Below are 16368 nucleotides of genomic sequence, written 5' to 3' on the forward strand. Positions count from 1 at the left end.
AGCTGGCAAATTCTCATTCGCTGAGGTCCCACCTCTTTTGTCCACGAGCGCACGCTCGTGTCCCGCACGGAGGCGCTCCCGGGCTACTATCCTCCGTCACTAATTCAAACGCCTCACTCTCAATCGGACGGGCCGGATGCGCATCGCTACGCACCGAACAAAATCGGGTTTCTCCAGCTGGCGCCTTCTGATTGGCCGAGGATTAATTCAAACGCTTAAGACTCAAGCGGACAGACCGGATGCGCATCGCTACGTACAACAGAGGAGTCAAAAACTATATATTTCTCTTTCGAGGAGAGAAAGAGGAAGGCAGTAATGGAGGTTAATGGCTACGACGATCAGGAGGCGGAAGATGAAGACGAGGAGGAAGACGACGAAGATGGCGGATTTTCGGCGTAAAGCGCGACGTGCTGACGGTAGATCTCCAGTTCCTTCTCGCAAATGGCGATGAATTGCCTAACCGTGTCGAGAGACTGCTCGTACTTGGATTTCTCCAGAGCCTGCGCCGAGATCAGCAAGAAGATGATCATCGGATGAAGAAAATCCGAGGAAATGGTGAATTTCAGCGCCGGATTTACCCTCTTTTTGGAGAGTGTGTCTACGGGAGACATGATTTGGGGCTGGACGTAGTTCTTCCCGCGGTAGAACACGATGGTGTTCCTGCCGATCACTTGGATCGGCGTTCCGCCGCTCAGCCGCGCGATCTCTTCGGCGTATTCGTGGACTTGGCCCGGTTTGCACGGCTTGCAGATCACCTTCACCGTCTCGTGCTTCTTCCAGTGCAGATGCATGTTCAGAATCAACCCTCCGAAGACCCCTCGCCTGCCCAGCGGCACGTAGTTGGATCCCTTCTGCGCCATCTTCCTCATGTAGAATCGCTCCTCTCCGGTGAGTTCATCCGGCATGGCCGCCGGGCCCTGCATCTTCGGAACCTCGTACCGCTTCAGCTTCTCCACCAGCGCCGCTTCCTTCAATCTCGCCTGCTCGATCGATTCGCCCCCAATTCCATTCAATTCGCGTTCTATTCGCGATCGTGGCTAGGGTTTCCGGCATCGGTACCTTCTCGAGCTTGAACAGGAGGCGGGCCTCGGGGTCGGGGAATCGCTGATTCTTCTTCTTCTTCTTCTTCAGCTTGCCCTTGATCCGGATGGCGCGGGGATCCTTGGGATTGGCTTCTCGCCTCTTCCTCTTCTCCCGCCTCCTCTGCAACTTGAGCCGCTTCTTCGTCTGGTACCTGTCCTTCTTCGCCGGCTCCACCTTGTCCGCCTCGAACCTCGGCGCCCCGTCCGCGAAGACGAGCCGCACCGTCCCCGAGCTCATACTCCTCAAACTCCACGCCCTCTTCACCCTCCTGCGAACGAGGACCACGACGACGACGACAATGGCGGATTAGGGTTTCTTCGCAGATCAACAACAACAAAGGGAGGAGACGCACTCGTTTGGAAGCGGATTACTGCCCAGAAGAGTCATCGATCGGAGAATCGAAGGCGCCGCCGCGAGCCGCCGCGCGAGGAGAACGAACCGCGACGCCATTTCTGAAACGGTAAGCTCGTTTTGATTTCGGAAACGCTAATTTCAACTGGAGGGGTCAACCATCGGTGGAGAGTCAACGTAAAGAACAAGGGAAGAAGAAGCTCTATAATCAGAACAATGGAGGACATCATCATCATCATCATGAAGAGCATGATCAATGTTCAGCCGCCGCCGAGGGCGGCGAACCCGCCGCCGCGCATCATCTGCTTGAACTCGGCGAAATCGACCATGCCGTCGCCGTCGGCGTCGACCTTGCGGATCATCCTGCGGCAATCCTCGATCGTGCGGCCCTGCTTGAGCCCGAGGGAGGCCAGAACGGAACGGAGCTCCTCCACGGTGATGAACCCGTCCCCGTTCTGGTCGAAGACCTTGAACGCCTCTCGCATGTCCTCTTCCTCGTCCTTCTCCTCCATCACGCTATCGTACAGCTCTCCAAACTCCTCCATGTCCACGCATCCGTCCCCGTTAACGTCGATCTTCTCTATCATGGCTGTCAGGTCCTTGTCCGCCACGTGGATTCCCAGGTTCTTCAGCGACTCCGCCAGCTCGCTCTTCGTTATCCTCCCGTCCCCGTTCCGATCGAACATCTGGAACACCCGCTTCAGCTCCGACGCCTCCATCGCCACGAAGAACAAGAACAAGAGCAAGAACAAGAAGAAGCCGGCCACGCCGACGACGACGACGACGACGAATGGGCAACGGTGAGTCTCAAATCAAAGTGCAGGGTCGGAGACTAAAAACGGGTCGGGTCCCGTTTCGCGCGAGCGGCTCTCGTTGCTCGCCTCCCCCGCATGCCGCGGCGGAGACGACGGAGTCGGATAGCTTATTCAGCGCCGGCGGTGCAGCTTACACCTGGCCGGAGGACCGCATTTAAAATCGTATTTACTGTGCCACCAACGCGCCTGCCACTCCGGAAAGCCCCTTTAATGAGTCATTCAATGCACTCCCGTCTCTCAGCTCGAGCGGGCACTCCACTCCGGCTTCAACAACGAGGAGAACAAAGAAGAAGGACGATCCTTTCTTCTCTATGACTTCTTCTCCGGCTCGATGCCTGCGGGTCGGAAGAACGATCCTCGCATTGTCTCCTGTTTTCCACCGGGCCATGGCGGTCCGGTTCTGACGGTCGTCTCCCGCACGCCATGGCGCACCGGAGGGCGCTCGTTCTGCTGGGAATGGCCGCCATTGCGGTGCTCTGGGGGGCTCGGGAGGGCTCGGCGCTGGGCTCGATGTCGTCCATAGCCGTGGCCTACGGCGACGGCGGGTCCGTGTTCTGCGGGCTGGCGCTGGAGGGCTCGCACCAGGTGACCTGCTCCGGCTCGGATGAGTCCATCGTGTTCGGCGCGCCGACCCGGCTGCCCTTCCTGGGGCTCACCGCGGGCGACGGCTTCGTCTGCGGGCTTCTGATGGACTCCCGGCAGCCCTACTGCTGGGGCGACAACGCCTTCGTCAAGCTCGGCGTGCCCCAGCCCATGGACCAGGGCGCGGCCTACGCCGAGATCTCCGCCGGCGACCACCACCTCTGCGGGCTGAGGGCGGCTTCTCCGACCGTGGACTGCTGGGGCTACAACATGACCTCCTCGCAGACGTTCCCGGCGGCGGTCGGCTCCCTCACGGCGGGGTCCTCCTTCAACTGCGTGCTCCTTCAGAAGACGGTCTCCTGCTGGGGGGACGAGACGGGCAATGAGGTCAACTCTCTGGCCCCGTCCGAGTTCAAATTCCGCGCCGTCTACGCCGGGGGATTCCACGTCTGCGGCGTGGCCGAGAGCTCCTCCCTCGTCTCGTGCTGGGGCAAGAGTCTCAGCTCCGAGACCGTCTCCCCCGCCGCCAACTTGGTCGACTTCTCCGCCAACGGCGGCGGGGTCGACTCGCCGCCGAGCTTCCCGATGGTCTCCGTCGTCGGCGGCCGGTTCCACGCCTGCGGGATCCGATCCTCGGACCGGCGGGCCGTCTGCTGGGGCTTCCGGCTCGTGAACAGCGCGCCGCCGCCCGCGCCACCGGTCAAGGTCCTCGCCATGGCCGCCGGCGACTACTTCACCTGCGGCGTCGTCGGGGAGGCCTCGCTGAAGCCGCTCTGCTGGGGGGCTGGCTTCCCGTCGTCCGTCCCGATGGCGGTCTCTCCGGGCCTCTGCATCGCCACGCCGGCCTGCGACCAGGGGACGTTCGAGTTCACCCGCCAGCGGCTCGCGCTCTGCAACTCGCCCGATTCCCGGGTCTGCCTCCCCTGCAGCACGGCCTGCCCGGAGGGCTCCTTCGTCTCGGCCGCCTGCACCCCGAAGTCGGACCGGGTCTGCCAGTCCAACTGCACCGCCTGCGGGCCGCGGCCGGGCAGGCCGGCCCTGCAGACGCCCATCTTCATCGCGGAGCTCGCCTTCGGTGCCGCCCTCGCCCTCTCCCTCACCCTGGCCGGCTTCGGCTTCCTCTTCCTCCGCCGCAGGCCCAGGCCCAAGCCCGAGCCCAAGACCCCCGACGGGGTGGCGGACCGCCGGACCGGGTGGGCGAGGGAGCTGAAGACGAGCCGAGCCCGGGTGTTCTCCTACGAGGAGCTGGCCCGGGCCACGGGCGGGTTCGGCGAGGCGGCCCAGATCGGGAAAGGGTCCTTCTCCTGCGTCTTCAAGGGCGTGCTCAAGGATGGCACCACGGTGGCGGTGAAGCGCGCCGTCTCGGCCCCGGACCGGAAGAAGAACTCGAGGGAGTTCCGCACCGAGCTGGACCTGCTCTCCCGGCTCAACCACGCGCACCTGCTCACCCTGCTGGGGTTCTGCGAGGAGGCCGGGGAGCGGCTCCTGGTGTACGAGTTCATGGCCCACGGGTCCCTCCACCAGCACCTCCACGGCCCGGACCCGCGGCTCAAGCCCCGGCTCGACTGGGTCCGCCGCGTGACCATCGCGGTCCAGGCGGCCCGCGGCATCGAGTACCTCCACGGCTACGCCTGCCCGCCGGTCATCCACCGCGACATCAAGTCCTCCAACATCCTCATCGACGAGGAGCACAACGCGCGGGTGGCCGACTTCGGGCTGTCGCTGCTGGGCCCGGCGGACAGCGCCAGCCCGCTGTCGGAGCTGCCCGCGGGCACGCTCGGGTACCTGGACCCGGAATACTACCGGCTCCACTACCTGACCACCAAGTCGGACGTCTACAGCTTCGGCGTGCTGCTCCTGGAGATCCTCAGCGGGCGGAGGGCCATCGACCTGGGCTACGAGGAGGGCAACATCGTGGAGTGGGCCGTGCCGCTGATCCGGGCCGGGGAGGTGGGCCGGGTGCTGGACCCGGCGCTGAGCCCGCCGGCCCAGATGGAGGCCCTCCGGCGGATCGCCCGGGTGGCTTGCAAGTGCGTGAGGATGAAGGGCAAGGAGCGGCCCTCCATGGACGAGGTGACCACCGCGCTGGAGCGGGCGCTGGCCCTGCTCATGGGCGGGCCCTGCGAGGACCACCAGCCCATCCTCCCCACCGAGGTCGTGCTCGGCAGCAGCCGCCTCCACAAGAAGCCTTCCCAGCGGTCCTCCTCCCGGGCCGAGACCGAGCTGCCCGACCCTGACGAGCCGGCCCGGTCCGAGCTCCGGGCCCCCTCCTGGATCACCGTCCCCAGCCTCGCCTCCTCCCACCGGAGAAAGTCCTCCTCTTCCAATGACGATGGCGACGGCGGTGCCGACGGGTTGAAGCGCTTGGACGAGGAGATCGGCCCTGCCTCCCCCCAGGAGGACCTCTTTCTGCAGCACAATTTCTGAGAATTTTGACTCTGCTGGACTCTCTGTTGCAGGTGTTGGGCTGATGGGGTCTGGTCGTTTTTCTCAGGGTCATCCACCCCCCCCCCTCTCTCCCATGAAGGGAGAAAATTGAGAGGTTTTCTCTGAACTGTGAATGGATGGTTGATGTTTTTGTTTTTCGTCTGGTTTATCTTGTCCGTTATTTTATTGCTCTAGACAATCTATAGTGCAGGGATGGGGGGGGGGGGGGGGGACGGTTTTTTTATTTCCAGGATGAAAAGCCGTCTTGGCAGGTGATGTTGGATGAAAATCGGGACGGAAATTCATCCTGAGACCTCTGGACGGGACGTTTTTTGTCCACTCCGTCAAAAAAACCATCCCGTCTGGAGGTCTCGGCCAAAAAAAACCATCCCGTCCACGTCCCTGCACTAATTCCGGATGATCTCCGTCCCGTCCTGCTCATCATGTCCCGATCCAGAACTAGAGTGCAGGGATGCAGCCAGGACGGTTTTTTTGTCCCAGGATGAAAAAATTGTTCTATCCGCGAGGTTGGACAAAAATCAGGATGGAAATTTGTCCTGAGACCTCCGGACAGGACTGTTTTCGTCCACTCTGATGAAAAAAATGTCCCGTCCAGAGGTCTCGGACTATAAAACCTTCCTGTCCTCGTCCCTGCACTGATTCCGGAAGTCTGACGGGCCGATCTTCTTCCCGTCCAAGTATGTGGAGACTGAAGGCTTTTAGTTGTGGGCCCATCGGTTTAGTGCGTCTGGAAAGAAACTGATGGGGATGTCTCGTTTGCTGACATCCCCATCGGTTCTCACTTTCAGAGAAGTTTGGGAGAACAGAGAGAGAAGGAAAAGAAGTAAGAGGGAGGAGAGGAAGAACAGAGCGATGGGAACATCGAGAGTGAAAGAAGAGAAAAGGGAGGAAAACTATGAAGGGAAGAAAGCATCGAGAGTGAAAAGAAGAGATAAGAGAGAGAAGAAAGAGTGAAAGAAGAGGGAGAAAGAACAGAAATGAGAGAGAATAGAGAGTAAGAAGGGAGAGAAAAGAGCAAAAAAGAACAGAAAAGGAGAGAGAGACTAGAGAAGAGGGCGAGGGAGAACAGAAAGGAGAGAGAGAATAAAGGAGGGAGAGAGAGGAATATAGAGCGAGAGAGGAGAGAAAGAGAGATGAAACCATGTCGTCTGTAACAACATATGACAGTATCTTTTAAGAGAGATGAAACCATGTGAGGTAACCTTATGGTTTTCTCTATGGGATTCATGGGCCACATCGTCCATCTCTCTTCATATCTCCATTCCCAGCATCACTGCCTGGACTAAATAAGAATCAAGTTGTGAACTTTTTTGATTTAATGGTATTTTAACGAATGAACTTTACGGCACTAATTTGACAAAGAATATAATTTTTAGGGTTAATATCTCGGTTCAGCCCAAACTTTTCCGAAAATACGAGTTATAGCCCTAACTTTTTTTTCGCCGCGGCACAGCCCGAACTCCCTATTTGGTCGACCGCCGTAGCCCGGCTGTGACGTGGAATCGACGTGGCTGCTAGGTGGGTTTCCGGTGGAGTCCACCTAGGCGGAATCCACCTGGCAGGCACGTGGATTCCACGTCATAACGGGATTTGAAGAAAGTCAGAAATAAGTTATCGATTTAGTCCGTCCAATGTGAATCACCCAGGAGAGAGCTCAGAACCAGGGTTGAGAGAGAGGGGACGGTGGGGAGGGAGAAAGAAAGGGCGTGAGAGAGAAGGGGCTTCCGCGCTGATCAACGCCTTCGGCCACAACGGCGACCACGCCGCCGCCCTCGCCCTCCTCGATCGGATGATGCGGCCGCCTGACTCCGTCGCACCGACGGTCCTCACCTACAACACCGTCATCAACGCCTGCGCCAGGGCCACGGAGGTGCCCTGGGACACTCTAATTGGGCTCTTTGGGCAGATGCGGCATGATCTCGTCACCCGCAACACTCTGCTGGCGGCCTGCGGCAGCCGGGGCCTCGGCGATGAGGCCGACATGGTCTTCCGCACCATGAACGCCGCTGGGGTCCTCCCCGACATCGTCACCCACGCCTATCTCGTCGAGACCTTCGGCAAGCTCCGCCGTCTCTCCAGAGTGAGTGACCTGCTCAGAGAGATGGAGGAGGAAGGCAATGCCCCCGAGCTCGCCTGCTACAACGTCCTCATGGAAGCCCACGCCCGCATCGGGCTTCCATGAGGACAATTTCTTCACGGGGAGGAAGGAGAACGTGATGCACCACTTTGGTAATCCTCGATTCGAGCTCATCCGGCACGATCTGTTCGAGCCGCTGCAGCTCGAGGTCGACCAGATCTACCATCTCGCCTGCCCTGCCTCCCCCGTCCACTACAAATTCAACCCCGTCAAGACCATCATATCCTTTTTTCCGTTTCAATTCTCGGTTTTTTCTGCCTCTTTGTTCATGAATTTATCTTATCCCGATGTCCTCCGACGCTCTCTGATGCAGGTTGTGTTGAATTTTGCGGGATTTCAACTTGCAACCTTGGTTCTGATAGCATGTCTAACGCCTGTTTATTCATGAAATTATGATTCAAGTGTGGTAGCTTATTGCTTGGCAGCGTGCCCAGTGTGGTAGCTTATTGCTTGCTGTTATCAGTTTAAGCTAAAAATGATAGGTAAGTTTCTGATTATTTTTTTTTAAAATCATTTAAACTGTCTCACTTTGATCTGATGATGTCTTTGTCATGATAGATGGGATAGTGTGAACCAATTGTTGGAAGAAATGAAAACAAACAAGTTCTCCAATGCAACACCAAGTGTGACCATGATGACGAATCAAACTGGCAGAAGGTGGAATATGTTTTCGACAGATTAAATTCGCAAGGTTGTGGTGTTGCCGTACGATTGTATAATGCAGTCTTAGAGGCGCTCTGGCGGTTGGGTCAAAGGGCACGAGCAGCTAGAGTGCTCCAAGAGGCCATTCGACGTGGCCTTTTCCCTGAATTGTTTTGTACAAATAAACTTGTGTGGGCTGTCGACGGTCATAGGTATCGCTGCAGTTCTACTAAGAATTAGAATTATTTATATTCTCTTAGTCAGCATAACTATGTTGCTATTGTTTACTAGGTTGTCTGTTGGTGGCGCTTTGACTGCTCTTTCAATGTGGGTAAATGAGATTCAGGACAAACTTGGCGTGGGAGATGATCTTCCTCAGCTGGATGCGGTTGTAGTAGTGTGAGTGTTATTTTTGTTTCCCCATTAATTCGTCAAAATTGACAGTCTTTTACTTGCGGATGTTTGGACATCCTCAAGGAACAGTGGAGCACGTCGTTGACCATCTCCAATAATCTTGTTGACCGTGGGTCAAATTTGGTGTGTCTCAGGTGCTGCTGTGGATCTGCTAGCTGCTGACGTACCCAAACCCAGACGACCCGCTGTTGCCGGAGATCGACATGTACAAGACCGACCGCAACATGTACGACAACATGGCCCGGAGCTGGACCCAGAAGTATGCCATGGGATAAGCCGCTTGGCTCGACCCTGCCCGCCCCCTTTGATGTGACCTGTGTGTTCAATGAGGACGTATCATTTTTATCGACATCTCGTAAACATGACGTATCATTTTTATCGACATCTCATAAATGAGGATGTATCATCTTTCCCAGACGTGCGTATTATATTTTGTTGTGTGCCTCTATTTTAAAGAAGCGAGGAACATAATAAAATCTGTTTTATTGGAAAACAATATTTTGGTTTATTGGAAAAACGTAATATAATTAGTCATGACTCTGGCTGATTTATTTCGTAAGAATCTTTTGGTTTACTGTAAATTCATGGTCCATGACGAACAAGAAGGACGAAAAAGCGCCGAAATTCATGGATTAATCAATGGCGATTCAAAATGCCTTCGTCCAAGCGTGTTGGCTTCCTTAAAGATGGGAAACATGAACGGAAATTGTGGGCATTTAATCATAATTTCCTCATAGCCATGGACTGCTAGAGGACCTGAAATGGAAAACATGAACGGAAATTGTGGGCAATTAGACAACAAAGTTCATATCATTAAATGACAAGTAAATCGTGTTCTGCAAATGTTCTGACAGTACAAGTGAATGATAAGCTTGAACGCGTGGAGGTTTCGTAGCTCCATTGCAACTTCAACGGCGATGGTCTTTGATAATTGGCGGATATGTAGCTCCCTGAGATCCCTGCATGATTGATCAAACAAGTTCATTAGTTTACGTTGAAAAAACTCAAAGAAGCATATAAACAAAGTTGGACATAAAAATCAAACCGTACTTGGCCTCCAGCTTCTATTCTTGGTTGGGTACATGTCTTCCGATTATGGCCAACTTGGTGGTAGAGGGAGCACTTCATATGCACGCCTTTCTTCACTAGTCTTTGTACCATGGGTTCTTTCTCACTGATGTCAATTCTCCTCTTCAGCTTGGGCCTTCCAGGTTGTTTCCTCGCAAGAGAAAGGGAATACATAGCTCCCATCAGCTTCACTCCATAAGTTTTTTCCATTCATTGGCGGGATACCGTAACTATAAGCTAGATGGTAGACATCTTTCTTCAATCACTCACTGACAAAAATGACGGGGTCCTCCTTGATCCAATGAATGCAGATAATAGTATGGGGGCATGGAATGCCCCTTATCTCCCAATATCTGCAACTACATGTTCTACGAAGTAGATCAACCACAAATCTGCTTCTGAAGTCTGCAACCTCGAATTGATACTTGCCTGCATGCCTAAGAGTGCATGACCTAGACTTCTTCTTGTTATCTTCGACCAACTCCCTTATCCGAGGGCATAATGGATCAGTTCTTTCAGAAAACAACTCCCTTTTTTTAGCTACCCTCTGCATGACTGAACCTCTAATTTCTTCCAACATGTCTATGATAGACTTAGATCTAGCCTATATGATGTAATTGTTGAAGCACTCGCAAATATTGTTATCAATCACCTCACACTTTGTATCCTTACTAATGTACCCCTGCAAAACTTCTTTATACCTACATCTTGGAAGTCTTGCGCAGCTTGTGGGTTCAATGTGCTCATCTCTCTCATAATCTGTTGGAAATCTTCATGAGTTGTGCACTTCACAGCTTTCCAAAATAAGTTCTTCAAAATCTCTACGGAATGTCCTTTATTCTTCCAATTTGCATAAATATGCCTAGCACAGTTCCTATGCTCCGCATGGGGTAATAAATATGACACTGCATTTTCCAGTCCCTGCACAATGTTAGATAGTACCAATCTATTAATGTACAACGAAGTAGATCGACAATAAGCATTAAAAGTTCAAACAAATAAATATTTATGCGCGAGTTAGTTAAGTACCTTCTACTGATCGCTAATAATAGTCCAACCATTTCCGTCCACCATTCCTAAATCATTCATTAGTAGTTGAATAAACCAAGTCTACGAAGCTTGATTTTCCCCTTCGACTACCGCCCAGGCAATGGGGAACATTTGATTATTCCCGTCCTTGCCGACAACACTCAACAGTTGGCTTTTAAGTTCGGTCTTCAAAAAACATCCGTCCAAGCCAATGACTCTTCTACAACCTTCAAGAAAACCTCTTGCTATCGAATCAAAACATATGTAGAGCCTCTCAAACCTAACCAAAGAATCTGGAGTGGCTCTATCAAGAACCAGCTCAAAAGTACCATTCCTATTGACCTTCTTCAACTCAGCAACATATGCAGGAAGCATGTGATAATGGTCATCCAAAGTTCCTTGAAGCTTCATGTGTGCCTCGGATCTAGCTCTATAACAGGTTTTTTTTAAAACAGTGATTCCGAACAGATCATTTATTTCTCGCATCATATCTGCCACCTTCAAATCCATATTCATTCGAATTCTCTCTAAGAAGTGTTTCGCAACCCAATGATAATCGGCTTGGCTATTCCTCGGAGCCCTACTACACGTATGAGTATCATTAAGTGTTTTCACAACAAAAGCCTCATTCGTACCATCCCAACTAGCGTATATCCTCCATGGGCAACATCCCTTGCAAAGGACTTCAACTTTCCGGTCACCGGACCTTACAAAACTGATGTTGAATCCGTTCCATATAGCATGGTCCTTCACAGCTGCCCTAAACTGAGAAGCCGATTCAAATTTCATGCCCAATTGAAATATAAAACTCTCAGCGGGGCATCTCGGATCATACCTCTTGCCCCTGTATATGTTCCTTCCATTTTCATCCTCATCATCGGTATCATTGGGGGTTAACATATCATCCTCTGAATCATCATACTCGCTATGATATCCAGCAACAAATGTTTGTTGTTGGACTTGTTCGTTTCTAATTCTGTGGCCGTCAACCAATTCCTCATTCCATTCATCACTCGAATATTCGTCGGGAGCACTCACATACACGTCACTTTCCTCATTGTTGGAAGCTAAGAGGGGGGGTGAATTAGCTTATCTATTTTTGTTTGCCTAATTAGTTTTTAAGATTCCTTGATTTGACTCTCACCTTCTTTCTCTCAAACACTTAGATTTACTTGGTTCCTCGATCCGCTTAGTGATCGAGTCAATCCAAGGCCCCCCTTAGAGTCCAAATTAGGACTCAGGATAACCTTACTAAGGATCCTCCCCCGTAAGGTACCCTAACCCAACTTACAGAGTTGCTTCTGCAGAGGAGTCTTCCGATGGCACGTCGCGTTCTTTGGTGCACGAGCCTCAACCCCGAACCGCCTTCGGGTAGACCATCACGAGCTCTTCCTCGTACGTCTACTTCCCTCGTCACCGTCACGTCCTTGGTGCCACCAACGTCACCTCCCTGCCTTCTCGATCTTCGTCACCTGCTCAGATTAGTGAAACAGAAGCTATGCCGCTCCCCGTGATTGATCAAAGGTCAATCACCGCTCTCAATGATGTATGACGGATAATCAACACTAAAATTCAAGATATGATATCAAGATCAATCTGTATGCCTTTTACTTTTCAAAATGTCTACTCAGATCACAAGTTCAATTCCACAAAAAAACTTTTTTCAAGGATTCAAGATCAATCCTTCACACTCTTTCAAGAAATCACACAAATTGACCACTAATAACAAGAATGTGAAGGAAACTATCACTCTATTCACTAAATAGATGAATGATGAAAATGAAAAACTTCCCTTATCAATGGAGAAGCACAGCCACACTGATTGCAGGGGAGAAACTTCACAAGAAGGAGTACTTTCTTCTTCAAGAGTAGCAAAAGAGAGATACTTTTCAAAAGGGATACCTCAACCCTTGCTCTGAAGGGGTATTTATAGGGCTAGACGGGTAGATTGTAATTTTTTGAGAATTTCACAAAAAATTCGAACTCAAAAGGAGCTGTAATTAATTTTTTATGATTTATAGAAGGTTTCCTTAATTAAAAAATAATAATTATAGCAATTAGTGCTAATTAAAAGTTAGGTTTAATATAGGAATTCCAAGAGTCGGAAAAAATATGAGTTTTATAAATAAAAAATAAAATTTGGAAAGTCAACCATCGGACCCGACCTTTGGAATAAATCAAATTTCCTAATTCGATTTTTCGGGTCCAAATTAAGTTATATATAGATAATTTACTTCTATATATAAACAGCACTCGTGGCACACTGGTAAAGCTCCACGTTGCCGAGGCGGAGGTCCTGGGTTCAAATCCCGCCCTCCACATATATATATATATATATACACATATATTTTTTATTCAAACTTTAGTAGCGGACCCGACCGCGGACATAACTGGTTAAGTCCGTCGGTCGGGTCCAGTTAAGTCCGTCTGTCGGGTCCGCCACTGAGGCTAATGGGCTCCGCCCATTTAGGCCTTATTGGGCCCTTTTAAAGGAACGAAAATAGCAAAAATTGATTTAAAGATCAATTTTGCACCATTTAAAAGTCTTTTAATTTTTCAAAAATTCAGAAAAATATTTTTAATATTTTTAAAGTAGTTTTCAATATTTGAAAAACATTTCTAAGGCTTCTGAAAATAATTTTAACATACCTTAAATATGAAATGACCTTTTAAAATAATTTAAAGTATTAAAATAATATTTAATACTTTTAAAAGTCTTTTCAGAAAGTTTAAAAAACGATTTTCATTCTCCCAAATACTTTAAGATTATTTTAGTTAATTTTATAGTTTTAAAACATTTTAAAAACATAATCTCAAAACATTTTAAGCTCTAATTATAAATGAGTTTCTTAATTATAAATTCATGATATTAATGTAATTTAGTGTACATTAAAACACAAAAAACTCAACACTCATCTTCCCCACATATATCATATTCAGAATCATCATCGCTATCATAATCAGAACGAAACACCTTACTCTCGTCATGAGCCCTGTTTAAGAGACAGATGGAAAATAGTAATTGATCATGCATGCAATATACTTAAACTACCAAGGAGAACTTACATTCTTCTACACTAATAGGAGTGCGCTGGGGGAGATCACCTCCGCACGATGAAGAATCGAACCTTACATTTAGTCCGATTTAAGATAATTCTTACGTGCAGAACCTTAAATGTAAGTAGGTTGGGTCGTGGTCCACCTCGTTCTGCTTCGTTCAGACCATAAATTTCGGAATGCAAGTTTCAAAAAAATATAAGACACCGTAAAAAATTAGTAAATTTAACAAACATAAATGTAATCATGATGAATGACGCGTAAATCGATAACCGAGAAATCAACCGAGTCAGAATGATCATTCTCTAAAGCTAGTCGACAACCAAGAAATCAACACCAATTTTCAACAGACTTGACAAAAGATGATTCGAGCAAAAATACTACCTTTATGAAATCCAATGGGACCTTAATACCTCTTACTATTGGCGGCTCACAACAATATTTTATGTACTATACTCGTCTTTATTTGTGTTCATTACCAGATCAATAAACATAAGAACACTTTGAGATCTGCATTACCCGATCAATAAACCCTTTTTTTAAAAGATCTGTTTATTCCTGTGTCTGAAGGCTATCCGCTCATCAGAATGAATTGAACTTCTCTTTTTCTTTCGAATCAAGTTTCCATCGAACTCATCTCTCTCTAGCCCAACATGCCAAGCCTGCCACCCGCAATATTTTTCAAATTTTTTTAGGGCATGATACAAAAGGGTGCAAGACATATTTATAACTCTGCAGAACATTCAACGCAAAAATAAACATAAAAAATTTTACTGGGTTATTTAAAAGATTGAGTTCTATTGATATATTGTTGATAAATTTTAGAAAAATTTGAGTCAACAACACGAAAATAACTTCTCACGATGTACTGTACCTTATAGTTTGCTTTGTTCAAAAACAACTGCCTTGTGGACTTCCAACCAAGTAGAATAACCACTCCAGCAAAGAAAAATATCTGAAATAACATTTGAAATAATAAAATACAATTTTTAAGAGCAAATGGAGAAATAAAGATAATATAATCTTACATTATTTAAAGCCAAAAGTCCCCTGTCAAAGAAGAGAACAACGCCTAAAAATGCAAAGAAGGCGCCACAGCCCAGAAGGCCAATGCCAACCTCTACAACGTCATAGAGCACAGAGTTATTATCACGTAGTAAATGACATAAAGAAAAGAACCCTACTATGTGAATAACCCTACATTCTTTCAATTATTCAGTTGCTAAGAGCAGACTGAGGGCTGGTGAGCAGGATCAGGCCTGCAAACCAGAAAGGGAGAGCTCACAGGAAATCTCCATAAACTCTATCAACGTTCATCTTTGTCTGATCTCTCTTTATTGGCTACATTCTCTTTTCTGATTTGTGGAGGAACCTGTTATCAATGTTGATCGATTTTTACTGCAATATTTCAAATACTGCAATATTGCAATATTTCAATCGATTTTTACCTGTTCGCTCTGGTTTTATATGAGTTTCCTCAGATCAATATCAGCTTGAGGAAGTTAACATTATAGAGTTTGTGTTAACATTATATAGGTATATCTTGGTCCTCTAATTAGCAGATCAGTGGGCCTGAAGGGCTACGGAAAGTGTTTTAGTTGAAGTGGACTCTGATATGAACCTAGGTGTTCTATTCGGGATAGAGAGAGGAAGAATAGAAAAATGGCTCAATGGATTTGGGAAGAGGAATATGCAGTTGGATGGACATTGTCGGTGAAGATATAAGGTGGAATGTGCATAAAACGGTAAGACTAAATGCCCTATAGATCGCCGAAGTGACGCAGCAAAAAAGAACGAGCTGCCTAATAAGAAGATTAGTAGGGACACAGAGCACCTTCTGACGTAGGACGACTACGGGGTAGGCGAGGAAGGGCAGGACGACAGGACTAGGGGCAGGATAGGCGAGAGGGATAAACAATCCACAGAAATTCACGGTCGGATCCGGACTTTAAAACCGATGAAAATCTGGTGGTGCAGCTCCGACCCTTATCGAGGGCGGGAGTACTGTCTTCCCCCACCGCGACGATGCCTAAGCACCGAAATCAATAAGTTGAATTCGCGTCGCGAGGAAACACTCGAGAGGTAGGTTGAAGAAGCAGAGAATCGAAACCAATTCAGATTCCGACGGCGGTGGAAACTTCCCGAGAAAACACTGGACGGAGAACACGTCGACGCCAAAGAGTTCAGGCGTACCTCAGCACCGCAGTGCGTGAAGAGGTTACGGGAAATTCTGAACGTGACGAGGCTGGGCGAATCCGGGCGAATCCAGGCGTTGAGCGGCCCACTGGACGAGGACGAGGCTGGACGTTCCGGGCATTGAACGACCCTGGTTAAGTGCGGTTGTCGTGGGCGCAGCGTTAAGCGTGGGCGAACACCCGCGCGCGCGAAGCGCGCGAAGGGTGTTCGCGGAGCGCACCCGAGCGCGCGCAGCACGCGCGGCTTGAAGCGCCGACGGCGTCCGGACAAGGGCAGCCGGAGTGCGGTCTCGGGCGGCCTGGCGAAGGCTGTCGGCGGCGCGGGCGGCGCGCGGGCGGCGCGTGGGCAGTCTGGGTGGCCCCTTGGAGAGAAAGAGAGGAGAGAATGGAGAGAAAGAGAGAGAAGAGAGAGAGAGGGAGGCGGCGTCAGCGGCAAGGCAGCGGCGGCAGCGGCGGCGGCGACGGCGACTAGGGTTTGGAAGGTGGAAGATAGGGGAGGCTGGGAAATCCTCCAAGAAGAGTTAAACAAAAACTCGATTCTTGAATT

The 16368-nt window shown here is 49.9% G+C and overlaps 4 protein-coding genes across 5 annotated transcripts; 2 read left to right on the forward strand and 2 right to left on the reverse strand.

The window, feature by feature from the left end:
* Positions 1 to 263: 263 nt before the first annotated feature.
* On the reverse strand, positions 264 to 1564 carry LOC144705137 (RNA-binding CRS1 / YhbY (CRM) domain protein). 2 transcript variants are annotated; one of them, XM_078577680.1, is made up of 4 exons: positions 1436 to 1564; positions 1060 to 1351; positions 579 to 980; positions 264 to 500 (listed from the first exon to the last, which is right to left on the reverse strand). In XM_078577680.1, the coding sequence occupies exons 1-4, from the start codon at positions 1531 to 1533 to the stop codon at positions 339 to 341; spliced, it is 954 nt and encodes a 317-aa protein (XP_078433806.1). In that variant the 5' UTR covers positions 1534 to 1564; the 3' UTR covers positions 264 to 338. The 2 variants fall into 2 exon arrangements, with proteins under 2 accessions (XP_078433806.1, XP_078433805.1); XM_078577679.1 differs by having other exon boundaries at positions 264 to 980.
* Positions 1565 to 1612: 48 nt separating this feature from the next.
* On the reverse strand, positions 1613 to 2153 carry LOC144705139 (Calcium-binding EF-hand family protein). The gene has a single exon (XM_078577682.1). It carries the CDS (start codon positions 2151 to 2153, stop codon positions 1695 to 1697), a length of 459 nt encoding a protein of 152 aa, XP_078433808.1. The 3' UTR covers positions 1613 to 1694.
* Positions 2154 to 2560: 407 nt separating this feature from the next.
* Positions 2561 to 5416, forward strand: CR4 (crinkly4). Its single transcript, XM_078577677.1, has one exon. It carries the CDS (start codon positions 2673 to 2675, stop codon positions 5256 to 5258), a length of 2586 nt encoding a protein of 861 aa, XP_078433803.1. The 5' UTR covers positions 2561 to 2672; the 3' UTR covers positions 5259 to 5416.
* A 1572-nt stretch (positions 5417 to 6988) lies between these two features.
* Positions 6989 to 9004, forward strand: LOC144705750 (pentatricopeptide repeat-containing protein At3g09650, chloroplastic-like). Its single transcript, XM_078578551.1, has 4 exons — positions 6989 to 7898; positions 7975 to 8270; positions 8350 to 8457; positions 8607 to 9004. The coding sequence occupies exon 1, from the start codon at positions 7069 to 7071 to the stop codon at positions 7459 to 7461; it is 393 nt and encodes a 130-aa protein (XP_078434677.1). The 5' UTR covers positions 6989 to 7068; the 3' UTR covers positions 7462 to 7898; positions 7975 to 8270; positions 8350 to 8457; positions 8607 to 9004.
* The last annotated feature ends 7364 nt before the right edge of the window (positions 9005 to 16368 follow it).

This window comes from Wolffia australiana, chromosome 7 (genome assembly GCF_029677425.1).
Source record: "Wolffia australiana isolate 7733 chromosome 7, ASM2967742v1".
Classification (NCBI taxonomy): Eukaryota; Viridiplantae; Streptophyta; class Magnoliopsida; order Alismatales; family Araceae; genus Wolffia; species Wolffia australiana.

Bases quoted from the DNA above. Each gene is read 5' to 3' on its own strand.
- LOC144705137 (XM_078577679.1), bottom strand. From the start codon at position 1,533: ATGGCGTCGCGGTTCGTTCTCCTCGCGCGGCGGCTCGCGGCGGCGCCT. The intron at 1,352-1,435 runs GTGCGTCTCCTC...CCTCGTTCGCAG, and splicing joins AGTAATCCGCTTCCAAACGA to GAGGGTGAAGAGGGCGTGGA. The intron at 981-1,059 runs GTACCGATGCCG...TCGATCGAGCAG, and splicing joins TCCTGTTCAAGCTCGAGAAG to GCGAGATTGAAGGAAGCGGC.
- LOC144705139 (XM_078577682.1), bottom strand. From the start codon at position 2,153: ATGGAGGCGTCGGAGCTGAAGCGGGTGTTCCAGATGTTCGATCGGAAC.
- CR4 (XM_078577677.1), top strand. From the start codon at position 2,673: ATGGCGCACCGGAGGGCGCTCGTTCTGCTGGGAATGGCCGCCATTGCG.
- LOC144705750 (XM_078578551.1), top strand. From the start codon at position 7,069: ATGATGCGGCCGCCTGACTCCGTCGCACCGACGGTCCTCACCTACAAC.